This window comes from Humulus lupulus, chromosome 4 (genome assembly GCF_963169125.1).
Source record: "Humulus lupulus chromosome 4, drHumLupu1.1, whole genome shotgun sequence".
Taxonomy (NCBI): Eukaryota; Viridiplantae; Streptophyta; class Magnoliopsida; order Rosales; family Cannabaceae; genus Humulus; species Humulus lupulus.
The window spans coordinates 99872660-99900520 of record NC_084796.1 but is presented as its reverse complement, the minus strand read 5'-3'; the positions used below and the strand labels follow the sequence as shown (position 1 = coordinate 99900520).

At 40.2% G+C, this 27861-nt stretch overlaps 1 protein-coding gene and 1 long non-coding RNA gene across 2 annotated transcripts; one reads left to right on the top strand and one right to left on the bottom strand.

Annotated features, from left to right (window-relative positions):
* Positions 1-2337: 2337 nt before the first annotated feature.
* Positions 2338-3258, top strand: LOC133829090 (uncharacterized). Its single transcript, XR_009891519.1, has 2 exons — positions 2338-2607; positions 2957-3258. It is a non-coding gene; the product is annotated as an uncharacterized LOC133829090 (long non-coding RNA).
* Positions 3259-3583: 325 nt separating this feature from the next.
* LOC133829091 (uncharacterized) lies at positions 3584-6257 on the bottom strand. Its single transcript, XM_062259020.1, has 2 exons — positions 3996-6257; positions 3584-3914 (listed from the first exon to the last, which is right to left on the bottom strand). Exon 1 carries the CDS (start codon positions 5931-5933, stop codon positions 5133-5135), a length of 801 nt encoding a protein of 266 aa, XP_062115004.1. The 5' UTR covers positions 5934-6257; the 3' UTR covers positions 3584-3914; positions 3996-5132.
* Positions 6258-27861: the final 21604 nt, after the last annotated feature.

Genomic DNA, 27861 nt, shown 5'->3' with positions numbered 1-27861 from the left:
TGTAAACACACAGTGTAACGGTCTTGGCTATCCAGGGCGTTACAGAGAATGACCTAATTCAAAGGAATTCATTTTCCAGGGCAAGGAAATAATTATGTGATAATTATGGGCAATTGATTAATTATCAATTAATTAATTATTTAACTATATAGTTTTTATTTAAAAAAGCTATAGGTTAAAATAAATATTAATCATGTTTGGATTAATATAAAGATACATTAATAATTATCTTATATAGAATAAGATATTTATTTATTTAAAATTGGTATTTTAAGATAAAGTTAATTTTGAATTAACTGATATTTATTTTGGGATAAATATATTGTCTTAATTATTAATTAAATAAACAAATGAGAAAATTAGAGAAATCTCTACTGTGGTGTAAGAACGCCATAATCTATTTACTTTGTAAAAATGCTGCTCAACTCATATTTATTAGAAAAATACAATTTTAATATAAAAATATAGTGTCTTTATGCATGAGAATAAAAATAAAATTAATAAGTCTCACTGATGTAAATAAAACATAAACCATAACATATAAGTTTATAATCTTTTTTGGCGCTCATCTTGATCGTTAATCGCTCATAGGACACCCTGCATCATACATGCCTAGACATCAAAACTTCCCACGTGATTGTGCTTGCCAAGGAGAAACCATATTGCCTACCTGAAAAGGAGAAAGTAAGGGGTGAGCTAAAAGCCCAGTAAGAAAGTACAAACAAAATACACCAATCAACAATAAACACAAAGCAATCTACATACATATCGTAAACTCATGGCATAGCATAATAAATCATAATCATATCATATTCATGTTGTAATCATATGACTTCATAAACATAAGCATAATCATACATCATGTGATCATGACACCCCTATTGTCCATGTCACATCAAGAGGTAACTAGCAAAAGCATAAACAGGTAAAACCTCCTCTATGCGGTAAACATGAACATAGGTCCTTGAATAACCTTGGCGCATCCGCCATACGAGTTACGTCATATTCTTAGTAACTCATTTGTTGTGTCGCGTTCAACACACTAACAACCTACTGCTTTTCATACAACATACAAGCACATATACAAGCAGCTTATCTCATAACATAATATCTCAGTCATTTCATAAAATAATAACTCATTCATCTCATAACATAATTGCTCATTCATCTCATAACATAATAACTTATACCTTTCATGACATAATTCATAGAAATTCTAGCCAACTTCCTTACCTCAAGTCTAAACAAAATAAATAGGGGTGTGCTTCACAACGAGCCTACAATCACAACCAAACATTTGTCTCAATATATAATAAGACTAGGCATACCCAACAAACATAACCCATGTGTGCATGGGCCATGCACACATGACACAGGTTGTGTCTCAAACATAATCACAAAATCACACATAAAATCATATAAGGAAAATCTCAATCTTGCTAATGTAATCTCAAAGAATGTCAAACAACAAATGTACATTTACTTAACTGACGTATTTTTTAACATAAAACTAAACTTGCACGTGACATGCATACGTGAGAATGTTCTTAAAACACGCGTAGAAGTTGGTACATTTTAGTCCCTTTATTTTTTTAGCAATCTCATAATATTTTATTAAATAAAAAAATATGTTGCCATCTTGACTTATACCGCAATGCTATATTAAAATTATACTCAAAATTTAATAAAAGAGTTATTTTGTTTTAGTTTCTATTTACCAAACATTAATAGCATTTATTATCTTAAATAAAACAAAACAAAATATATAACCCAATTCTATTTCTTTTCTAGCAAAATAATTAATTTAACAAAATTAATTATTATTGAACAATTTGACACTCACTCACTCTACCAAGAAGCTAAAATAAATAATAATTAAATATTTAACTTTGTAAAGATAATGATATCTCAAGTTACCACATTTTTCGTATGAGTCGTAATTAATAGGTTGGGAAAATTCATTTACACTCCATTTTATTCAAATAAAGATTACTTATTCTCTTTTTAACAAAATATAATGTCATCACTTAATTAATTATTTCACAAATAAAAATTGCATTATTAAGATTGAGAATTCACATTTTTTAAAAGTGTAGAAAACACATTTTTCATGTATAAAATCTAGGACTTAAATTATTTGAGCATATACTTTATATTTTTAAGATTAAATGGCAGATAAAATACCCAAAATTTTGAAAATATTACACTTTTATAACCTTTGTTTTTTTTCAAGGTAAATATACTTAATGTTACTAAAAGTTTATTTCCATTAATACTCTTACTAACGGACCTGAGATGGAAAACTTTTGATGACGTGGCTTCTGTGTTGGAGTCATGTATTTTATACTTATTTTTATTAAAATCTTTTTTTAACAAGCAAAAAATTATTTCTTGAATTAATTAAAAAGGTAACAAAACGTTTGAAATCCCTACAATCGGGAAAAAGTTGAAATACAAAGTTGAAAAAAATCTCATTTCAGAAAAAAATAACAAAGAGAAGAAAAAAAATAAAAGCTTTGATATTGGCATAGGAAAACGAGGACTACGTAGAGAAGAGAGTGAAAATGTCTTGGCTCCATGATACAGGCGAAGAAGCCCCTGTCAATGGTTAGTTTCATTAGACTTCTGCTATTTATGGTTTCTTGGTGGTTTGAGGTTATGGGCAACTTTGTACTATGGGTTTGTTGTAATGGGTAGTAGTTAGGTGTTGTTATTGTGATTAAAGTTTGACTTGTGAGGGTGGGGTTTCAGATTTCGAAATGGGTATCCTCAATTTTGACTAAAATGTATTATGGGTTTGGTTTTTTCTTTCCTTGTTTTGGTTAGAGAGAAGGGTTTGTATTATGGGTTTGCTTTTTTCTTCCCTTGTTTCTATCCTACAATGTCTCAGCATGATATCTTATCTTCAGCACTATGTGGAACACAAAATTGAAATTTATGCTCATTTGAATGCAAGGCAGGAGGCAGAAAGTGAATTTTTGTTGATGAAGAAAATGATGGTGGCTGTTTTTTTGGCTAAAGTGTTGCCGCATGTATCATTTAGAAAGTGGATTTTTGTTGATGAAGAAAATGATGGTGGTTGTTTTTGGTTGAAGTGTTGCCGCATGTATCATTTAGAAAGTGGATAGCTGCTTGTGTAACTTGAATGGTATTTCAATGATAGTGTTTGTATTGTAGCTGATTTTTGATGTGTTCATTTCAATTGAAGTCAACAAGTTGTATCATTGAGTTTGTCATGAAAGTAAAATAATTGCTAGACTATTGCAATGTTGCCGCATGTATCATTTAGATTTCAAGAAAACTGAACCAAATAAAAAAATGCAGAGAAGAAAATGAGTCCATTCTATAAGCAATATTGGCTACAGTTTCGATAAGCTTTGTTAGTGAATAAACTTGCCAATGCATTAATAATTTTATAGTGTTTAATCATAGCAATAATAAAATAACAACTTAATGGTACTAATCATAGTTGTCATCAGCTTAATAGAAAACACATTAACATTGAAATCATCATTTAAATAGTTGCCAATTCATGTTTATAATTACCACATTTCAAAAAACATACCAGTACTGCTCAAAAGCATTTCAAAAAGCATATAAAAAGGCAACACATTTCAAAAAGCATTTAAAAAGGGCCAAGACAGTAACTATTCGGTAAACATATTAGGCCATTACATAAGTGTTAATATCAAAGCATATGCAACAAAAGTATTCAGTACTGCTTAAAAGCAGATGCAGCAACCCCTCCATTAGTTGTTTGAGATGCAGATGCATCATCCCCTCCATTAGTTGTCTGAGATGCACCATATTTGGCTCTAGCCTTTTGTCTCTTGGCTCGCTCTTTCCTTTTTATAGTTTCAGGAAGTGGATTGGTTTTGGGTGGTCTTCCTCTTTTTTTTTTTTTCCTTGGGTTGCTGTAATTCATAGCAGAAAATGAACAACTAGACCACATTTTCAGTGGAAAAAAAATGACAACTCAGTTAACAACAATTTACCTCGACTACTAAAGGGTTGCCACATGTTCCTCTTGGCTTGTATGTTTACAATTACTACAGTGGTTAACTTGTCCAAGCCATCTTGTCCTTGTTGCATCTGCAGGTGGCTCAGGTGCCTCTTTGTTTCTCGATTTCTTTGGTCTTCTAGGTATATTGGTACCAACTGGGGGTGAATGCGATTCAACCTAGTGTCCTCCATCCGGACTGGACATTGGCTCTATGACACTTTCATAGGCTGCTGCATATGCCTTTTTCTTGTAGCAATCATGTATATGCTCCATAATATCTCCATTCGTTTTCCAAATAACACTTAGAGCATGCCCACACGGAATACCATTTAGTTGATATCTTTTACATGCTCTAGTCTCAATGTTCACTGTCAAATGTTCACTAGTGAAAACTTTCAATTGGAACTTGTATTGTGCAACCCTAGTAGGAATGCAATACTTAGAAACTTGTTTATTATTCTCAATGATGTCACAAATTCTCTTTGCAACAGGTTGATTCCACTTTGACACTCCCTCTCTTCTAGAACAAAACATGGTCATTAACCAAAATCGAATCTTCTCTAGGAGTGTGATAATATTTTTGTCCCTTGCATCCAGGATAGCATTGTTGAAAATTTCACACAAATTATTTATGAGCATGTCACACTTAACCCCCACTTTGAAGTGTGACTTTGTCCATTCCTCTGGTTTTTTCTTTGCTAACACTTGTATGCCTTAGGATTTACCTTTTTAACGTCATCCATTCCCCTTTTCCATTCTGCCTTAGTTGTTGCTCTAACTGCAGCCCATAACATTTTATTAAAACCATACCAGGAAATTCCTTCTTAAAATTGTCATGCAAATGTCTAACACAAAATCTGATTTCTGCCTCCGCAAACATAGTGGACAAAGATTTTTCCAAACCCTTTTGCCTGTCACTCACTATTGTCATTCTACCTAGGTTGTCCACTTGTAAATACTCTTTCAACAAAGTTACAAACCAAGTCCAACTGTCAGTGTGTTCCTTCTCAACAACAACATAGGCTATTGGGAAGATGCCATTTGCTGCATCAATAGCAATTGTAGCTAATAAAATGTCTTTGAATTGTCCCTTTAGAAAGCGGCCATCCAGGCCAATTAATGGCCTACATCATTTCTTGAAACCATCTTTGCAAGCTTTTAAACACACATAAACTCTCTCAAACACCCTATTCCCATCTATCATTGTTGTCTTTAATAAAGTTGTGGTGACAGGATTTGTGTGTATAAGTTTCTTGCAATAGTCCTCTAAGATGGCATATTGTTCTTTTACTGACCATTCAAGCATCTGCATAGCTTTCTTCTTCACCCCGTAGAATACCGAAGAAGTAGTATGTGAGAACTTAGTCTTTGATGTGAGCTCCATAAAACCAGAATATTTTAAATTAGGATTGATTCTGAAGTGCTCCAAAAAATGTTTTGAAAGCCAAGCTGAAGTTGCATGTTTATTATTATACACCAATCCAAAGTCATGTTTATCAACCATTGTGTTCACTCTGAAGCTAGTGTTGTCCTTCAGTTGAACACGTGCATACATCACCCAACCACAATCATCTTTCTTGCATTTTGCCCTACGTCTCTTCTTGTCATTAAACACCCACTTGTACTCCCTATTAATGGAACTGAAGTACTCTTTCAAAGTAGTCCTAAAATGGTTCACAGTTGCAAACTCCATTCCCAAATTGAATTTGAAACCTTCCATGCTAGCTTCAGTGTTATATTGTTTGTTATTCTTACTTTTCTTCTTTGGATCCACCTCACCGTCTGAACTTGGAAGACTATACAAGTCATCCTCACTAACATATTCAACTGCATCTTCATTGTCATGTCCTTGGTAGAATAAGTCAGACACAGACAACCACCATGTGCTTGTATTATTCTCTTGAAAGACAAAGCACACTGCCCAATCCATTCAGAGACTGACCCCCAAACTTACAACAAAGCATATTCAAATAGACATAAGAATCCCACATGCATTATAGTCAAACTTGAAGACTCACTTTCTAATACAATTAAATAACCAACCTAGCTGATATACTCATTTCGAAATCTTAAACCCCACCCCTAGAAATCAAATTCTAATTATGGCAACAACTCATAACTACTACCCATTATACCAAATGCATAATACAAAGCTGCCTATAATCTCAACAACCAAAAAAAACCATATATATACTATTTCGAAACCTGTACAATGGGTATCATGGAACCAGAAATCTAATAAAACTAACCATTGCCAGGAGCTTCTTCGCCAATATCATGGAGCCAAGACATTTTCACTCCCTTCACTAATATTTAAGCTTTGATTTTTTTCTTCTCTTTGTTGTTTTTTTTTTATCTGAAATGAGATTTTTTTTCTTCTCTGTATTTCCATTTTTTTTTTTCCGATTGTAGGGATTTCAAACGTTTTATTACCTATTTTAATTAATTCAAGAAATATTTTTTTTCCTAATCGAAAATATATTTTAATTAAAATAAGTATAATACACATGACTGAAGCCACATCTCATAAAAAACTTTCCATCTCAGGCCCATTAGTATGAGTAGTCACAGAAATCAACTTTTATAAACATTATGTATATTTACGTGAAAAAAAATATTAGTATAAAAGTGTAATATTTTAAAAAATTTGGATATTTTAACAATCATTTACTCTATTTTTAATTAAAAAGAAACTTTATTTCAAGAAACTGAAAATTCCAGCAAGTATTTTATTATACTAATTTTAATAATTCCATTTGTAAGTATTTTTTTTAAAAAAAAAAATTAGTTTCTTTCTCAAATTATAAACAAAAAAACCTACATGTATTTGATGAAAGAAAAATACATATTTTTATGTGAAATGTACCCCTTTTACTTGTCTTTGTTTTAAAATGTGAATTACAAAACATAATTTGTTCTTTTACAAAATTATATATATTTCCACAGAAGTCATAACAAAATCAGCAAGCATAAAATTGAAATACATGCTTATATGCACATCACACCACATTTAAATATGCAAAACTAACAACATTAACTCAAACAAGTCTAGGCCACAATATACACCCATGGCCGAAACCTCTATCATGACTTTAGCATCAATTTTTTCAACTTTTATCATAAGACGCCATTGTCTCTTTAAACCACTATGCTCCCATTTTAATCTTTCATAAAAATATGTTCAAATAATTAAATAAATACATACATAAAACTCTTAAAAATTTACAAGAAACTTTAGGTTACAAAATATGGAAATAACACATTTCTACTCTAACATGCTTCCTAATAAAACAAGAATACACCTACAGCAATAACATGCAACAAGATCATGATTTCCAAAACATTCCCTAGCCTAAATCCATATGCTCAAAACAATAACTAACCTTCCAAACCCATAACAAAACAAGGAGATCCGTAACATGTTTCTAAAATGCAAGTATCAAACTATATATACCATTTCATTATTCAATATAAAATCTCTATTCTACAACAATACAATAAATCATCCAAAACTAAAGATCCAACATGCATATATCATGTCAAAATACAAACCAATATTACAAAGCCACAATCAAAATATAACAACAATCAAACAACAAAAAGACTAGGAATTCTCATTACCTCTCTTGATAGAAATCAAAGACCCAAAAACTATGGCCACTCTCTTGAACACACCTAGGGTTTTCGAAACCCACATCAAGAAAAGAGAAGAAGAAACAAAAATATACTCTTAGAATTAATGGAAGAAGAAGACTAATGAAATCAATACTAAGAACCAATACTTACCCTTAGGAATTTTGAAATCCCTAACTACATCTTCCTCTTGCTTTCTTTCTTTCTTCCTCCCCTCTTCCACGAGCTCTCTCTCTCTCTCTCCTCTCTCTTTCTCTCTCTAGGTGGGCAGTTGTGGTATAGAGAAGAGATGAGCAAAAATGCTCTCTAGGGTTCTAAGGTTCTATTGATAGTGTAATAGGTTATCCAATATAAAGAACGACAACCTAGTTTCTATTAATCCTTTTGTTGACCCTTGAATTGGTCAACGACACAGAGTCAAGTAAAATGATAGAAATGAGATAAAATCAAGATGAAAAGATAAACGACACAAAAAGATTTATAGTGGTTCGACCCCCATAAAATGGTAACAACATATGTCCACTTAGTGTTCTTATTGATGTAGAATTTCAAGAACTGTGATCAATGAACTAGGGTTCACGAGTTTCACGAGCTTTCAGATGAATACAATTATGGTGGATAAAAACACTATCTTTCTCTCTTAGAATTCTCACATTTAGAAAGTCTACAAAAGTCCCCTCTCTTGAGCCCTTTAATTCTTATTTATAGGCTCAAGGAGTTCTACATGGGCCGATGGGCCTTAATTACATTTAATACAGGCGTATCTAAATAATAATGGAAATCGCAATTAATACGTAATTATAAGATTACATATCTGAAGGAAATAAATGAAAAGATACGACCAGACTGGTCTCCCATAAATATAATGTCTAATGAGCCAATTCTTTTATGATCGATGGTCGATCAAATCATACTCACTTAAACAATCAAGTGTATCCCACGTGTAGGCTAATTCTGCCACGTCATCAGGTAGTCTTTTTTTGGGTAAACATTTTGTAACGACCCCAAATTCGGTATTAAGGCTTAAGGCCTGAGATAGCGTGCCTGGAGGGCATAATGGAATTCTGTGTGGGTCTTTAATGGGTTTTATGCATGATTATGATTTAGTGCACGTTTTATGATTATGTGATTAATTGTGGTGCATGATTATGTGAATTAATATGCATGTAGACCTGATTGAGCATATTTGTAATTTGGCCATGTTGGGCATGACTATGTTGATACCTGTGATCTATGACTCGAGACGATCCTAGAACGAGCGGGTTAGCGGGAAGTCAAAGCGGGAACCTGTACCAGGCTTGGGTTAAGCTTGGGGAGTTAATCGAGAATTTGGGAATGTATTTGGTGATTTATTAGGCATTGGGTAGCGAACGGGAATTATTAGGAACACTTGAGGAATTAGTGGGAATTTGGGTATTATGACTAAAATGCCCTTTATGGACATAAAGGCTTAGAATTGACAAGAGAGGGTATTTTGGTCATTAGGCTTGCAAGAGATAAAATAAAGGAGGCCTTTATACTTAGTGGATTTAGTAGAGAAAATTTTAGGCTGAAAAGAAAGAAAGAAAGAAAGAAGAGAAAAGAAGAGAGGGAAAGCTGAAGGGTTGGCTTTGAAGATTTGGTTTGTGGTTCTCCCACCCTTTTTCTTTGATTTTTCTTGAGGTGAAGCTCAGTGGTAAGCTAGGTTTGTGGATTTGCAAGAGATTAGCAAGATCAAATCAGAGATTTGAGGTAAGTTCTTGAGGTTTTCGGTTTTAGGGTTTTGCTGGTTTTGAACTGTGTTTTTGAGCTAAATGGATGGGGTTTTTGGGGAAAACAGGTCAAGGTTGTAAAGGTGCAAGCCAAGGAGGTCTAGGGTGCAGTTCAAGGTCGAAATTCCACCCACGGTATGATTTCTAAGACCCTATCCTTGTTGTTTGATTGATTTTTCTGGTTTTGGGGTTCATTGGGTTAGATTTTGAGTTGTGGGTTGCTTGAGCTTGGGATTGAGTTCTTGGGGTGCTTGGGATGAGTGTGTGGTGTATATATGTTTGTTTTTGGGCTTGGGAAAGAGTTGGACAAGTTTGGGTTCGAAATGGGGGAAGAAAATCGCAAGATGCGATTTTTGGTTTTGCTGTGCTGCAACTAGCGCTACAGCGCTAGGCAGGGGGCGCTGTAGCGCTAGCCCCTGTCTGGTGAGGGTGGTTCTGCTTGTAGCGCTACAGCGCTACCTTTTGAGCGTTGTAGCGCTGCACTGTTCACAGAGGGGATTTTTGGGCTTTTGTGAAGGGATTTTGACCTAGGGTTCGGGGCTCGATTCCGCCACTTTGTTTTGGGGATTTAGGACTTCCCGGGGGCTCGGGATTAGTCCCGAGGCTAGGTTTTGGACTTGAGGATTGGTGATGACTTTGACTTGTGGATTTTGCTTAGGTAAGCGCTAGGGCTCGGGTAAGATCGTGCTCAAGGAGTCAGATTGATCAAGGCTACTTAATCTAAAGGTAAGAAAACCGTAACACCCGAGTTTAGGGCATGGCCCCACTGTGTGATTGTAGGGCGTGGCCCCGGATTGTATTACGTGCAAATGCTTAACCTTAAATGAACCATGATGTGTGTGAATGTTTATTTTGAATGTACTATATGTGTTATTATGATGAAACGAGCGGCAGAGGCCGGGTACGGCATAGGCCGGGGCGGCCGTGGGCCGAAAGTAACACAGCACATGGGATGCTTATATTCAGGGTGGGACCCAAGGGATACATGAGTTATCCTCGCGGTAAGAACCGAAACTCCAGGCTTTGGTAAGGCCTTGGGAGCGGCATGGCCGTACTTGTTTATTATGGTGGTTTTCCTATGTATCAGTGAATTATTGCCAGCTATTTGCTTTGCATATGTTATGTGTTATTTGGGTTTTCTTGCTGGGCTTCGGCTTACGGGTGCTCCGTGTGGCAGGTAAAAGCAAGGAGTCAGTCAACCGGCCATGAGTATGGAGAGCGTGGGGGCGGCGCGTACATGTTCGGCCTGCCCGACTGCTTTGGTTGGGGGCATTTTGTATATGGCTGTATTTAACCATTCTTTTGATAGATGATCAAGTGTAAATCTATTTTGGTGTTGTAAACATTTTGTAAACCTTATTTTGGGATCCCAGATGTTTTATATTTAACGTTTTCAATGAAGTTGACCATTTTAAAAGAATACAGCCTTAAACTCTGGTTTAATCACACTTTTGGTTTTAGAAACCACTTTGAGTCACTTAAACGCACAATTTCTGTTTTAAACTCACTTAGTAACGGCTCTAAGGTAGTAAGGCGTTACACATTTGCCCTCCAAGTTTATTTTACTGCGAACAACATATAATAAACTTACTCGACCAACCTTCTGTATGACCCATCACATCTGTCAGTGCCTTTTAGAAAAAGTAGCTAATTATGACCATTGAAGTTTCCCAAAAGTGTTTTGACGGCTACCACAATTTCCGACATTTCGAAAACTCACCCCCATCATTACCTTTTTAATTGTGCCATGATCAATATAAATAACCCACACTTCTCACTTTTTACCTTTTATCACTCTTCTTTTTCTTAAGAACTCAGAAGAAAAAAGGAAGAAAAACTCAGAAAAATTTGGTGATCCAAGGTGTGCCCGTCTAGCCGCAAGCATCAACGTTCATGATTTCACTGCAATCTTCCATTCAAGTAAGTTTCTTGACCGATTCGTCTCTGCTACACCATGCAACGTTTAATTTCTTCGTTTTCTGATATTCGGGCTTTGAGTTTTTGAATGTTCTTGAAGAAAAACGATTTCGGGGTAATCGAGCTCTTAGGTAGTAACATGACAAGATTGGATTTTTAATTAGCAAAAACACTAAGTGAGGCTCAGAAATTGGCGTGGGAAGTAGGAATACTGATTTAGGGCTCAATCGATTTTTATGTTTTCGGAAAAAATTGGGTTTTTCCTGCCTGTTTTTGGAGCCAAAAAGTTTCCTTGAAAAAACTTTTCACTTTCGCTTTTTAATCCGTTTTTCCAAACTGTTCACATGTTTTTAGTGTTTACGCTAGAATGCTGCTGGTCGTATAAAATCTTAACTTTTAAAGACGAGCAACGTTATCCCAATGCTTCCACTTATTTTATCTGTTGGTCGTAGATTCTCATCTCCCTTTTTTTGTTCCCAGATTTTCATGCACGATCCACGGGGAGGTGAGAGGTCGATCAACGACGATCTGCTCGTGTTGCTGTTCGAGGATCAAGAAAAACCATCACTGACGTTTTCAGAAGTCCCATTTTCTCAACCAACCCAGTGACCCGACCTCCGACAAGTCCACCGAACATGGGTCGTGTGAAATATACTGCCTGTGGGAAGAAGAAGCCAACCCTTCTTCTAAATAGCCTGCCCCTCATACTGAGGATCCTTCTACAAATCCCCAACCTGTAAATATTGCCCCCCCCCCAGAAATCCAAACTAAAGCCCGACCTCGCAACAGCCTTAGGCCAGAGGTCGAATGGTACGTAGCGCCTCCTAGCATCATATCAGCTAGGATGGTAAACAACTATCTCAAGAAGTACGGTCTTCCAAGGATAACCCTAATCAAACCTTCGCCCGACCAGAGGGCAAACATGCCTGGGGGCGCCTTCAGTGCCTAGTCGAGGTACCATATCGAGGCAGGGGCTATCTTGCCTCTGCATGAATTCTTCCAAGGGGTGGCCAATTATTTTGAGGTCCCCCCCCCCCCCCCCCCCCCCGCCCCTTTCAAATTACCCTTAATGGATATAGAGTACTCTCTGCACTCTATATCCTTTATAGCCATAAGAAGTGGCTTGTGCCTACACCACACGAGATCAACTACCTGTTCGATCTCAAATCCAACCCCAACCACAACAACACAGGGTTCTTCCACTTCTACCACCAAGAGTCCGCTCGTACCTTCCTGAGTGACATCACCTACAAATCCAATGTAGGAAAGTACTTCCAGGAGTACTTTCTTACAACGGACCTGGTCGCTGATAACTTGGCCTTCACCTGAGGAGGTAAATATTTTACTCACTAGTCGCTTTAATTTCTTCTTGCTTTTCTATACTATCTTTAGAACTTTGGTGTTGTTTAGGTCCATGGTACCGACTAGACCCTACTTTAGAGATGGAGATAAGGGCAACAACTTTGGCCAAAATGACGAACATCGAGAAGAGTGTCAAAGAGCTGGTTACTGAGAGCAACTTAAGGCTGGTCGGCCTTCTGGCACCTCACCAGGATGTGAGGGAGTCTATAGCAGGGAGTGCCACTGGAGGAGAGATCCCTGAGCAGCAACAAGATGTGTCACAACCCCTGAGACGGCGGGCAATAGGAGTGACCATCAAGGAACCCTCCAGCATCCCACGAGTTGCTGCTGCCCCGACCCAACATGGGAAGGGCAAGCAAAACCTTCCAGAATACCCCGAGCCCATACTCGAGTCTTCTGATGAGAACGGTACTGACTTCTCACTTTTAAACAATTTTCCCATTCCCTGTCATGTATTTGACTGGGACGACAACTTTAAATATACGATCAATAGTTTAAATTCAGACTTCTTCAAGGCAGAGAGTAATTGTAGTAGTAGTACCATAAATAATGTATCGACCAGTAATAATAGCTCGGGTATGCTACTTAGAATTTTTCTTGTTCTTATTTCTGTGCTTTTTTCAAGTAACTTAATTTATACTGTCTGATCGTTTGTTTCCATCTTACAGTTATGCCTGCTGGTGAAGTGTTCGACTTGTACAACAACCCTACTGTCGCAGCTCCTGCGAGTAGAAAGAAAGCGAGTAGGTGACACCCTGGGAAAGCAGTAGCGACCCTTCCAAGAAAAGGGCTCGAACTTAAGATCCTCCTGCACCAATACCTTCCAAGGAAATGACTCCTCCTCCAGCTCCCGTCGACCTTACTTTTCTAGCTGCTCATAACCCAAGTCCTCCTACTCAGCCAGGGAAGATTCAGGCCTAGGCTGTCCTGGGCACGGCTTGCAACTCGGCCAACGATAGGCTGAAGAAACTGTCGAAACATCGGCGCAGTCAGGAAGCCTTCAGCAACATCTCCTCCATGAAAGTCGAACAAATTCTCAGCCGCGCGCTTAACGAAGTACTTAGTGTAAGTTGCCATTTTTGCTATTCTTTAGTTGTCTATCTGGCCCTTTTATTCATACTAACAACTTTGCTTTTTCTCTTATCGCAGGGAGTTTTGACCCTGAGTACCGGTTGGCATCGGTCGGAGGAGATGTCTGCCTAGCATGTTGAAGAGATTAAGACTGTCGAGGAAAGACCCAGCAAGCAGCTCAAGGTGGCTGAGGCTAAACATGTTGAGCAACTTGCCAAGCTGGGTGAGGAGCTAAAGCAGAACAAGGAGGCCCTGGCCAAAATCACTGAGGCCAAAGAGAGGTACAAGGAGGCTTCGGTGTTGAACTTCAAAGAGGCCTCCAAACTCCAAGATGAACTGGCGATCAGCGGGAAAGAAACTGCTAAGCTGGAGGAGCGAGTCACATTGCTCGAAAAAACCCAAACTAGTGATCTGGAGAGGTTCAAGGGAGCAGAGTTCAACTGCTTCTATATGTTTTGGAAAAGCAACCCCAAGGAAAACTTTGATTATTTGCTAGAACATATAAAACAGGTTGAGCTGGCTAAGTTCACTGCTTGCTTGGAGGAAGAGGAGAAGGCTCAGGGATCCCCTGAGATCTCTTTTGCTACGGGTATTGAAGGCATCGAAGAGGATGCTGAGACCACAGTCGATCCTCCATCTGCTCCTGCCACTCAATAATTTTCTTTACTTTATTTATTTATTTGTAACTAAGACATACAAACCACAGTTCGTAATGTCAAGACAATTTTTCGTTGTGTAGGGCAGCTTTTCTTTTAATTAGTAGTTACATCCGAGCAACGAATGCTCGCGGTGTAACACATTTCTATTTTGATATTATAATATTTTCAATTTATTATAACATCTATTCGCATGACCGAACTTAGCATAGCACTTTGTTTTGATTTGACAAAATTTAAACAAAATTTTGAAAAACACTCTAAGTACCGTAGTATGCTTTCCATCATTTTGCTCGTGTGTATACATATGCCTGTTGATATGTTTTTCTTGCTTAGTACCTTATATGCCCCCCAAGTGATTGAGGAGCTTAGGGTCCTCGGTCACTTTCCATGACCAAGACCTGTTCGAACATTACTGCTTGTAATAAATACTTATAAAAATGATAATGTAGCAAAACAACACACGTAATGAGCAAATACTTGTAATAAATACAATAATTGGCAAGAATAACTGGCTGCGCACAGTTCCTTTTATTTCTCATAATAAATGGACAATCGTGTTTGTACTAGTGATCAAAAATTGATCTTACACTTATAAGCGACTAGTCATATGACTGACTAACCCTTGTTCATAAACTTGTAAAAAGTGAAATTAATACAAGCCAATTCTTTAAAAAGAATTGTTTTATTGATAATACTTGCGTAGGTGTTCTCCATTCCAATAGCAAAGAATGAGATCTCCATTCAAGCGAGCAAGTTTATAAGTGCCTGGTTGGAGGACTTCTTCAATTTGATACGGTCCCTCCCAGTTAGGTTCGAGCACTCCGGTAGCTTGATCGCGGGTGTTAAGAAAGACTCTTCTAAGTACCAAATCTCCCATCTTAAATTTTCTTTCACGTACTTTAGAGTCGAAATACCGAGCGACCTTTTGCTGGTAAGCTGCTACTCAGAGTTGAGCTTGCTCATGCCTTTCATCGACCAAATCCAAAGATTCCATTAATAACTGACTATTAATACTTTGATCGTATGCCAGCCTTCTATGTGATGGTGGGTCTAATTCAACAGGCAACATGGCTTCATATCCATAGGCCGACGAAAATGGAGTATGGCCCGTTGTTGTTCGATGGGACGTTCTATATGACCAAAGGACTTCTGGTAGCTGATCTAGCCATGCCCCCTTCGCTTCTTCAAGCCTTTTCTTCAGGGTATGCTTCAAGGTTTTGTTGACAGCTTTAACCTGTCCATTTGCTTGCGGATGATCTACTGAAGAAAAACTCTTGATAATCCCGTGCTTTTTGCAAAAATCTGTGAACAGATCACTATCAAATTGTATGCCATTATCTAAGACAATCTTTCTTGGCAACCCATAGCGACACACGATATTTTTTACCACAAAATATAGCACCTTCTTGGTCGTTATTGTTGCAAGTGGTTCAACTTCGGCCCACTTTATAAAGTAGTCAATAACAACTATTGCATACTTGACGTTGCCTTTTCCTGTGGGTAAAGACCCGATCAAATCTACCCCCACACTGCGAATGGCCATGGGCTTTGCATCTGTTTAAGCTCATTAGGGGCTATTCGCGGTATCTTGGAGAACCTTTGGCACTTGTCGCATTTCCTAACAAAATCCATAGAATCCTCATTCATGGTACGCCAGAAGTATCCTTACCTTAGGATCTTTTTTTATAAACTCTGCCCCCCGGCATGATCTCCATAGAAACCCTCATGGACTTCTCGCATTAGCTCCTTGGCCTTTTCTTTTGAAACATACCTTAAAAGTGGCATTGAGTACCCTCACCTGTACAAAACTCCATCGACCAGAATGAATCGAGTCGACTGCCTCTAGAGGGCTCTTGCTTTGTTTCTGTCTGCTGGTAGCACTCCTTGCTCTAGGTATTCAATGAAGGGCGTCATCCATGTGTCTGTTGCTTGAAATACCAGGGAAGACTCTTCTGCTTGAATGCTTGGTGCAGACAAATGCTCAACTAGTACTATGTTGAAGGTGTCAGCATCTTTCGCGCTTGCTAACTTGGCCAAAGCATCGGCATTCGAGTTCTAGTTGCGAGGTACCTGCTGGAGAGTATACTTTTCGAACTGTGCCAATAAGTCCTTTGCTTTGTTCAATTAAGCAACCATCTTAAGTCCCGGGCTTGATATTCTCCAATAATTTGATTAACCACTAATTGGGAGTCGCTGTAGATCTCAAGAGACTTTATATCCATCTCCTTGGCTAACCTTAATCCTGGGAGCAGAGCTTCATATTCGGCTTCGTTATTGGACATCGTGAAGTCAAATATGATTGCACAATGGAATCTATGTCCTTTCGCTGTGACCAAAATCAATCCTGGTCCAGCATTGTGCTCATTGGACGAGCCATCTACGAATAACTTCCAGGAAGGAGCTTGACTTTGAAGCTCAGGCTCTTCTATCGGCTCGGTATCCTGAATCCCAGTAAATTCTGCCACAAAGTCTGTTAGAGCCTGTCCCTTCATAGTGGCTCGTGGCAAATAGGAAATATCGAACTGCCCAAGTTCGACTGCCCATTTCAATAGTCGACCGATGGCTTCTGGTTTTTGCAAAATTTGTTGTAGTGGCTGGTCAGTGAGTACCATGATGGGGTGAGCTTGGAGGTATGGTCGCAGCTTTTTGGAGGATAAAATCAAGCAATAGGCTAATTTCTCAATGGGCGGATACCGCAGCTCTGCTCCTACTAGCCTCTTGCTCATATAATACACAACTTTTTTAACATGTTCCTCTTCTCTGATCAGGACAGCGCTAGCAGCATACTCGGTGACTGCCAAATAGATGAACAAAGTTTCTTTCTCGACCGGCTTGGATAAAATTAGTGGTTGAGACATATGAGACTTTAGAGCTTGGAAAGCTTGCTCGCACTCTTCCATCCACTCGAACTTCTTGTTGCCCCTGAGTAGATTAAAAAATGGAACGCACTTGTCTGTTGACTTAGAAATGAATCTACTCAAAGCAGCAATCCTTCTGGTTAAACTTTGAACATCTTTAACTTTGGCAAGAGACTTCATCTCGATTAGGGCCTTGATTTTTTTGGGATAAGCTTCGATACCTCGCGAGTTTACTTTGAATCCCAAAAAATTTCCCGATCCAACACCAAATGAACACTTGAGGGGATTTAGCTTCATCTGATATTTGTTGAGGAAGTTGAAGCATTCCCGCAGGTCCCTGATGTGCTCTCTTGCCTTCTTCGACTTGACCAGTGTCATGGGCCGACTATTTGGGTACTCCAAGTAGATGGAACGTGTGGCACTTGCAGACACTTCAAGCTAGCAAGTCAGCCTACAACACACACCCGTGAGCAAACAAACTCAGTGGTTAGCCACAAACACATCTTGGACATGCAACGGGCAATAACGAAGTATGAGCAAGCACAAAGCAAGTCATTCCTTGGAACATCCACACAACACAAAGCACACAACAAGGCAAGTGGCATGCAATGGCCCAACAAAGATGAAAAACAAGTAACACATAGGCAATAAGGATGCATACAAGGGCAAGTATGGATAAACATTGTTTTATTAATATATAGCCTTGATAGGGCAAAGGAGTACACAGCTTTGGCCCCTATCTACTGGTGGCCATGGTGCTTCCCTAAGTCACAAGGTCACCTCCCCCTAAGGAGCCTTATAGGGATACAAGGTCTTCCTAGTAACATATATGATTTTTGTCTAGGAGACATATGCATAATTACAAAATTTCCACTACCCTACCCCATGAGGTTGCTTGGTGTAAGACTTGACTAATGATCAAGCACCAAGGCATCCTCGCTTACAAAATGGCCCCATGTGGGAGTGCCAAAGAGGTAGCACGCCACAACCAGCATGTCATCGACATATACCTCCATGTTAACACCGATCAACCCTTTGAACATGTGGTTGACCAGTCGCTGGTAAGTTGCACCAGTGTTTTTCAAACCGAAAGGCATTACTTTGTAACAGTAAAGCTCTGTATCAGTTCAAAAGCTAGTGTGATCCTCATCAGGTGGGTGCATACTGATCTGATTGTATCCAGAGTATGCATCCATGAATGACAAGATCTCATGCCTTGATGTGGCATCGACCAGCTGGTCGATCCTTGGAAGTGGGAAAAAATCCTTCGGACAGGCTTTATTGAGGTCTGTGAAATCCACACATGTCCTCCACTTGCCATTTGGCTTGGGAACCAGTATAGGATTAGAGACCCAAGATGGATAAAATGTTAACCTGATGAATCCATTCTCCTTTAGCTTCTCGACTTCTTCTTTTAAGGCTTTGATCTATCTTTGTCGAGCAACCTCCTTTTTTGTTGTACTGGGGGAATTTTTTTTATCTATATTCAAGATATGACAGATAACTGCTGGGTCAATCCCAACCATATCTTTATGCGACCAGGCAAATACCTCCTGGTTCTCTTTCAAAAATTCCACCAATTTTTGCTTTGTTGTTGTCTCTAAGTTTTTACTGACTTTCACAACCCTGGTCTGATCTGCCTCATCAAGTTGGACCTCCTCGAGGTCCTCCAATGCTCCTACATCTTCTTCAAATTTCCCAAAGCAAGGATCTAAATCCCTATCCTCACTTTGGGCAACACCCTATTTGGTGACCTGTTCACTTGATTGGGCTTGTGCTTTGTTTACCAACAACAACCTTTTCTTGGCTTTTTCCCCTGATCTTCCCCTTTTTGCCTTGGTGATCAAGGAATTGTAACATTCTCGTGCTTCTCGTTGGTTTCTTAATACACATCCTAACCCTGCATCGATTGGGAATTTCATAGCTAGGTGCCAGACCGAGGTAACAGCTCGCAGGTCGACTAAGATAGGCCTCCCAATCACAACATTATATGCAGAAGGACAATCAACTACTATAAAAGTAGTGAGTAATGTCCTGTTCACTGGTGTAGTTCCTGCTGTGATTGGAAGCCTAATCGACCTTGTTGGCGCGAGCCCTTCGCTGGAAAAACCATAAATGGTTTGGTTGCACGACTCCAAATCTTGCACTGATAACTTCATTCTTTCCAAAAAATATTTGTATAGAATGTTCACTGAGCTCCCCGTATCCACCAATACTCGCTTAACCATCATATTAGCGATCTGGACATCTATGACCAGAGGATCTGAATGGGGGAATCAGACATGCTGAGCATCAAACTCAATGAAAGTTATCAGTTCTTCCTCTGTTCGAGCTTTTTTGGGAGTTCGCTCCTCTACGTTCAACATTTCAATGTCCTGGTTGTGACATAAGGTTCTCTCTCCCTCGCCTTCCCACTATCTTCTACTAGGTGTGGGCCACTGCAAATGGTTAGCAATGTACTAGCAACTGGAGTTGGCTGTAGAGGGGGCGAGCGTTGGCGTATAGGTGCCTGCTCGTTGCCTCCTTGAGCCTCTCACTGAGAACCTCCAGGGGCTCGTACATATCTTTTCAGGTGTCCTTGTCTGATAAGGAACTCAATGTCATCTTTAAGCTGGTTGCACTCATTGGTGTCATGACCATAGTCATTATGAAAATGATAGAACTTGGTTGTATCTCTCTTGGAGATATCTTTTCTAATTGGGGCTGGTCGCCTGAAGGGAACAGTGGTGTTAGTGGCCTGGTACACTTCTGCTCTGCTATTGACTAGGGTCGTGTAATTGGTGAACCTTGGTTCGTATCTGTTACTCTTAGGGCGCTTGTTCTCAGATGTTGACGGCTCATGGTTTGCCCTTTTCCCTCCATTTTTCCCATTATTTTTGTCATTGCCATTGGGTTTCCCAGACCCACTGGCGGCTTTGGTGGGATCTACTTTCGGCACCTGGTCATCTGCAGGCGCCTTCCCTTCGTTGGCAATGGCCTCTTCGAGTTTGATGTACCAGTCTGCTCGGTCCAGAAATTCTTCAGTGCTCTTTACCCCATTCTCCCAAAATCTATTCCAGAGGGATGAATGGTGCCGTACTCCAGAAGTAAGTTCCATCATTTTCCCTTCGTCACTAACTGTCTTAGCCCCAGCAGTGGCTCGCATAAAATGTTGGACATACCCCTTCAGGGTTTCTCCCTCCTTCTGGCGTATCTCGACCAATTGGTTAGCCTCGGTAGGATGTACACGACCAATGTAAAAATGTCCCTAAAATTCCTCCATGAACATTTCCCAAGACACTATGCTGGCAAGAGGGAATTTGAAAAACCACTCCTCGGTAGTATCGAACAAGGTGGTTGGGAAAATTTTGCATCGAGCGTCATCTGGCACCTTCTGGATGTCCATTTGTATCTCAAACTTATTTATGTGAGATACTGGGTCTTCTAATCTGGTGAAATTGGGCAAGACCAACATTTTAAATTTGCTTAGGGTCTCGACCATCGCTATTCTTTATCAAACGGAGTGCCTCTTCTCCGGTCGTATTCAATGTGGGATGTCTGTGTAACGACCCAAAAATTCCTAATAAGGCTTAAGGGCCTTGATTAGTGTGCTGGGAGGGCATAACTGGATTATGTGTGATTTAAATGATTAAATGCATGATTATGTGAAAAGCATGCTTATACGATTATAAGGATATATGATATGCATGATTTTGAGTATTAGTATGCATGTAGGCCCTGTTTAGGTTATAAGGATATATTTGTAATTTTGGCCCATTGACAGCATAAATGTAAATATTTGTGAAAAATTGTTTAGACCACATTATTATGTGGATATATCTGCATCTTGTGACTCAAGGCGATCCTAGTGAGCGGTTTAGCGGAAAAGTCACGACGGGAATTTATACCCGGCTCGTGGGAGCTCGGGGGTATTTCTAGGAAATATATTGGAGATAATTTGATATTGAGGAAAGTAATTGGTAATTAGTTAGGTGTCGGGATTTAAGCGGTAATTGTTAGGAACACTCGAGGAATTAGCCGGGAATTTGGAGCAATGACCAAAATGCCCTTAGAATGACTTAAAGGTTTAGTTATAATTGGGAGGGCAATATGGTCATTTGGTTTAATAAGGGATAAGTGACATTCAGCCTTTATGACTTAGTGGAGTGTTTAGAGAGTGTTAGAAGCTGAGAGAAAAAGGCAAAGAGACAAAAGGAAAGAAAGAAAAATAGAACTCCCAAGTTAACCCTTTCTCTCTCACTCGGTTCTTTCTTCTTGCACCATTTCTTGGGGGCTTTTGGAGCTGTGGTTCAGAGGAGGATTATGTCAAAGCTTAGCATTTGGGTCCTTGGTGAAGCTAGGAGGTTTTACTGGAGTTAAGTTCAATTGAGGTAAGTTTCAAGATTCCTGCTGAGTTTCTTTTCTGAATTTTGTTGAGGTGATTTCTAAACTTGGTTTTGATGGAAATTAAGGGAGGTAAGCTTGAGGAATTGATGAGCTTAGGGCTGGAAGGATACTAGAGATAATCTAAAGTCGAATTCCCCACTTGAGGTAAGAAATTTTGAGCTTGAACACTTGAATTATGGGCTGTTCTGGTTCTTTTATGTTGGGTTTTTGAGCTTCAAGCTCAAACATGGTTTTTTCTTTGTTTTGGGGTGCATGTGGCTAAGTTCTATATGGTTGGGTTATCTGGGGTGAGATATAGATGATGGTAGGCTCATTTTGGTGTATGGTTGAGGTTTGGAAGAGTTTCGGTGGGTTTTAGTTCGAGGAAATTAGGAGACAAATCTGGGAAATTGAGTGTTGTAACTAGCACTGTAGCGCTAGCCTTTGGGCGCCTGGGCTGTTTGGGCATTTTTGGCTCTGTTTGTAGTGCTATAGCGCCCAATTTTTGGTGCTGTAGCGCTACCCTATTTCCAGAAGGGGATTTTTGGGTTATTTCTTAAGGATTTTGCCCGGGGGCTTGGGGTTTGATTCCACCACCCCATTTGGTGGAATTAGGGCTTCCTGAGGGCTCGGGATTGGTCCCGAGGCTAGATTTTGGAATTGAAGTTTAGTGATGATTCTAATTTATGGCTATGACTAGGTGTACGCTAGGGCTCAAACGGGATTGTGCTTGAGGGTCGGTTTCGCCAATCAAGCTATCAGAATCTAAAGGTAAGAAAACTGGACCCAGTTATGTGATTATGTTGGGACTAAGAGCTCCCTATATTTGTATGATGTCACATATGGTATTATGCCATGGGGACATATGATAAATGGCCTAAGAGTGCCAGAATCAATATTTGCGCACAGGGCGTAGCTCGACCACTAGTAGCTAAGGACAGCTTAATATTCACTAAGCTCGGTTTAAGCGGGCCGGAGTCAGTGGGATAAATAGGGGATGCGACCTAAGGGCGTCGACCTTGATTAATATATGAATTGGTTATTAACGTTAATTGATGAACTTGATATGTTGAATGCCTGATTATGTAACTCTTATGGATTGTTGAGCATGTGGTTATGCTTTATGAGTTGTCAGATTGTTGATTTGTAAATTGATTGCTTAATGATTATGCTCTGTTATTTGGTTTCTTGCTGGGCATTGGCTCACGGGTGCTACGTGGTGTAGGTAAAGACAAGGGCAAAGTGGACCAGTCTTGAGTTGGAGAGCTTTGGGGCTGAATGTACATAGTCAGCCGATCGGCCGCCACGACTGAGGAGTGGTACAGGATGGGAAAAGCCTAAATGTCTGTTTTGCCCTTAGAGGGGCTAGTAGCTATACTTTTATCCTGAAATTTTGTAAACTGTCTTTTAAACGTTATTACTTTTGGGATCCCATGTACAAAAATGTTTGATTGTAACGCCCTACTACCTTAGAGCCGTTACTAAGTGAGTTTAAAACAGAAATTGTGCATTTAATTGACTCAAGTGGTTTCTAAAACCAAAAGTGTGAATAAACCAGAGTTTAAGGCTGTACTCTTTGAAAATGTTTAGTTTCATTAAAAACGTTAATTATAAAACATCTAGGATCCCAAATTAAGGTTTACAAAATATTTACAACTCAAAATAGATTTACACTTGATCAGCTATCAAAAGAATGGTTAAATACAGCCATATACAAAATGCCCCCAACCAAAGCAGTCGGGTAGGCCAAACATGTACGCGCCGCCCCCACGCTCTCCATACTCATGGCCGGTTGACTGACTCCTTGCTTTTACCTGCCACACGGAGCACCCGTGAGCCGAAGCCCAGCAAGAAAACCCAAATAACACATAACATATGCAAAGTAAATAGCTGGCAATAATTCACTGATAGATAGGAAAACCACCATAATAAACAAGTACGGCCATGCCGCTCCCAAGGCCTTACCAAAGCCTGGAGTTTCGGTTCTCACCGCGAGGATAACTCATGTATCCCTTGGGTCCCACCCTGAATATAAGCATCCCATGTGCTGTGTTACTTTCGGCCCACGGCCGTCCCGGCCTATGCCGTACCCGGCCTCTGCCGCTCGTTTCACCATAATAACACATATAGTACATTCAAAATAAACATTCACACACATCATGGTTCATTTAAGGTTAAGCATTTGCACGCAATACAATCCGGGGCCACGCCCTACAATCACACAGTGGGGCCATGCCCTAAACTCGGGTGTTACAGTTTTCTTACCTGTATCCCGTGCTTTCCAAAGTACCACGGTCACGAGCACGGTCCTTTAGCACGAGCCTCTCCGAAATCCTAGTCACAACACACATAAAACACTTTTAATACTAACCAAACTCAAAACCACTTCCCGGGACCAATCCCGCACTCTCGGGACCTCTAAAACCTTAAAACAACACCCCGGAGGCATCCCACGAACCCCCGGAGCTAAGAGCTAAAATTGCCAAAAAGAGCTACCCTGAAAATTGCCTTGTGCCGCGGCACCACATCCTTGTGCCGCGGCACCCATCAGACAGAAGCTCCCTTGCCGCGGCACACAAAAACCCTGCCGCGGCACGCCTTCGCAGACCCAGAATTCTGGGTTTTTCCTGCAATTTTCCCCGAGCTTTAACCTCCCCAAATCATCCCAAACCAAAACCTAAACCCCAAAACTCAAATCCAAACCTCATATGAACAATCTAACACCCCATAAACACTAGAATCAAATCCAAAACATCCATACACACAAGATCCACTCCTTTGATTTCAAATTCAACAACCCAATTCAAAACCCATGAAAATCTTAACTCAAGCATTAAATTCCTCAACCAACACAGAAAACAAACTTAAATAAGCATAAGATCCTTACCTCAAGAGTACAATCCACCCTAAAAGTTCCCTTGATCTCCTTCTAAGCTTCCCACTTCAGCCCCTTTCTACACCTCTTCTTCTTTCTTCTTCTTTGCCCTAGTCTTTCTCTCCTCTTCTTTTCCTTCTCTTCTAATTTATCATAGCCACAAGTGACCCAAATGCCCAAACCGTACCCCCTAAATCCCAGCTGCATAATGTCTATTTGCCTTGCCAAAAGACCAAATTACCCCTCCTTACTAATCCTTCTAAGCTAAACCTTCAAGGGTACTTAAGTCTTAACACTTTCATTTCAATTCTACCACTTCCTATCTTAAAACTTGTTACTCACAGCAGTTACAAATGGTTACCAAATTACCAATACTAATCACTCTTTCTAAACTCAACTTATAAGATTCCCGAAGTACCCCTGGGCTCCTCCCGAGCCGGGTACAACAACCCGTTGTGACTTTTAGACTAACTGGCTCTCTAGGACCGTCCCGATGCGTGCATCCTGGTAAAACATCACACTCACATGGCACAATTCACATAGTATAATTATCACAGTTATGCCCTAACATGGCCAAGTTACAATCATGCTCATTTTAAGACAATCAGTTCTTCATGCATACTGATTCACATAGTCATGCATCTCAAATAATCCAATAGTCATATAACGTGCAATAAATCATAATGATGCATTAAACTTAATAAAGTCACACACAAAATCCCATCATGCCCTCCAGGCACACTACTCCAGGCCCTTAAGCCTTAACACTGAATTTGGGTCGTTACAACTATCCCCTCCTCATGAGAATTTCGTCCTCGAAATTTACCTGAACAACTCGGGATGCCGCTCCCGCATATCTGATTCCAGTTCCCATGTCGCCTCTTCGACCTTGCTGTTTCTCCACAATACTTTAACCAAGGGGATGGTCTTGCTCCTGAAGACCTTGTCCTTCCTATCAAGGATCTGAACAGGCTTTTCTTCGTATGATAAGTCCCGATCCAACTCCAAGTTCTCATAGCTCAACACATGGGTAGAGTCCGAAACATACTTCCGGAGCATGGACACATGAAACACGTCATGAACTCCTGATAAAGCTGGAGGCATTGCTAACCTATAAGCCACCTCCCCAATTCGTTCTAGAACCTCAAATGGGCCAACAAACCTGGGACTCAGCTTGCCCCGAACGCCAAATCGTTTTACTCCTCTCAGGGGTGAAACCCTGAGGAATACATGATCACCAACCTGAAATTCTACGCTCCTGCGTTTCTGATCTGAATAACTCTTCTGGCGACTCTGGGAGGCGAGCATACGAGCTCTAATTTTCTCAAGTGCCTCATTGGTCCTCTGAACCATCTCAGGACCTAAATACCTTCTCTCACCTGTCTCATCCCAGTGAATCGGTGATCTGCATTTTCTACCATACAACATCTCATACGGAGCCACTCCGATAGTCGCCTGATAACTGTTATTGTACGAAAACTCAATCAGGGGGAGATACTTACTCCAAGATCCCTCAAAATCCAAGACACAAGCTCGTAACATGTCCTCCAGTATCTGAATTGTCCTCTCAGACTGTCCATCCGTCTGAGGATGATAAGCGGTACTAAACCGAAGCTGCGTGCCCATTGCCTTCTGCAGGCTCTTCCAAAACTTGGAAGTGAAAGTGGGGTCTCTGTCGGATACTATTGACCTCGGAGCCCCATGAAGTCGAACGATCTCCTTAACATAAAGCTCTGCATACTGCTCCACAGTATAAGTCGTCTTCACAGGTAAGAAGTGGGCGGACTTGGTATACCTGTCCACAATCACCCATACCGAGTCATGCTGACCCACGGTCTTTGGCAATCCTACCACAAAGTCCATGGCAATATCTTCCCATTTCCACTCGGGAATCCCAAGAGGCTGTAATAATCCTGCTGGCCTCTGGTGTTCCGCCTTAATCTGCTGACAGGTTAGGCATCTAGCCACATAGTCCACCACGTCCCTCTTCATGCCTGACCACCAATACAAAACCTTCAGGTCATGGTACATCTTCGTAGAACCTGGGTGCAAAGAGTAGGGAGTGGTATGAGACTCGTCCAAAATCTCTCGCCGAATGTCTGGATCAATCGGAACACAAATCCGTCCTTTGTACTTCAACAAACCCATCTCAGAAATAGAGAAGTCCTTAGCTGCTCCCGATAGGACGTTCTCTCTACGCTCAACTAACTGGGGGTCCTTTCCCTGTGTTTCCTTAATCCTCTCGAGGAGTGTTGACTGAAGAGTAATGTTGGCTAACCTCCCAACCACTAGCTCTATACCTGCTCTGGTCATCTCTCCTGCTAGACTGTCAGATATCTGCCTCGAACTATACAACTGTCCTGGGCCCCTTCGGCTCAATGCATCAGCCACCACATTAGCCTTCCCAGGATGGTATAGGATATCACAATCGTAATCCTTTACCAGCTCAAGCCACCGTCTCTGGCGCATGTTCAAGTCCTTCTGGGTAAAGAAATACTTTAGACTCTTGTGATCAGTGTATATCTCGCACCTCTCTCCATACAGATAGTGTCTCCAAATCTTAAGTGCGAATACCACTGCAGCTAATTCCAGGTCATGTGTAGGATACCTCTGCTCGTACTCCTTTAATTGCCTTGATGCGTACGCTATCACTTTCCCAGCCTGCATCAACACGCATCCCAGACCCTGTCTGGAAGCGTCACAGTAGACCACAAACTTCTCATTATCTGTTGGCAGGCTCAGCACTGGTGCAGTAATCAACCGCCGCTTCAGCTCTTTGAAGCTATTCTCGCATCGATCTGTCCACACAAACTTGGTCTTCTTCCTTGTCAATTCTGTCAACGGAGTAGCAATTCTGGAGAACCCCTCTACAAACCGCCGGTAGTAACCTGCTAGTCCAAGGAAACTTCTAACTTCAGGAACATTGCTGGGTCTAGGCCAATCCCTCACTGCTTCCGTCTTACTTGGGTCGACCAGTAACCCATCCTTACTGATAATATGGCCCAAAAATGAAACTTGCGATAACCAGAACTCGCACTTACTAAACTTGGCATATAGCTTATGCCCTCTTAACCGCTGCAACACTAGACGCAGATGATGCTCATGCTCTGTCTCTGTCTGGGAGTATACTAGGATATCATCAATAAACACAATCACAAACTTATCCAAGTAATCCTTAAAAATTCTGTTCATCAAATCCATAAATGCCGCCGGGGCATTGGTTAATCCAAAGGACATAACAAGAAATTCATAATGCCCATACCGAGTCCGAAATGCAGTCTTTGGTATGTCCTCATCTCTGATCCTCAATTGATAGTAGCCTGATCGGAGATCAATCTTCGAAAACACTATACTCCCTTGAAGCTGA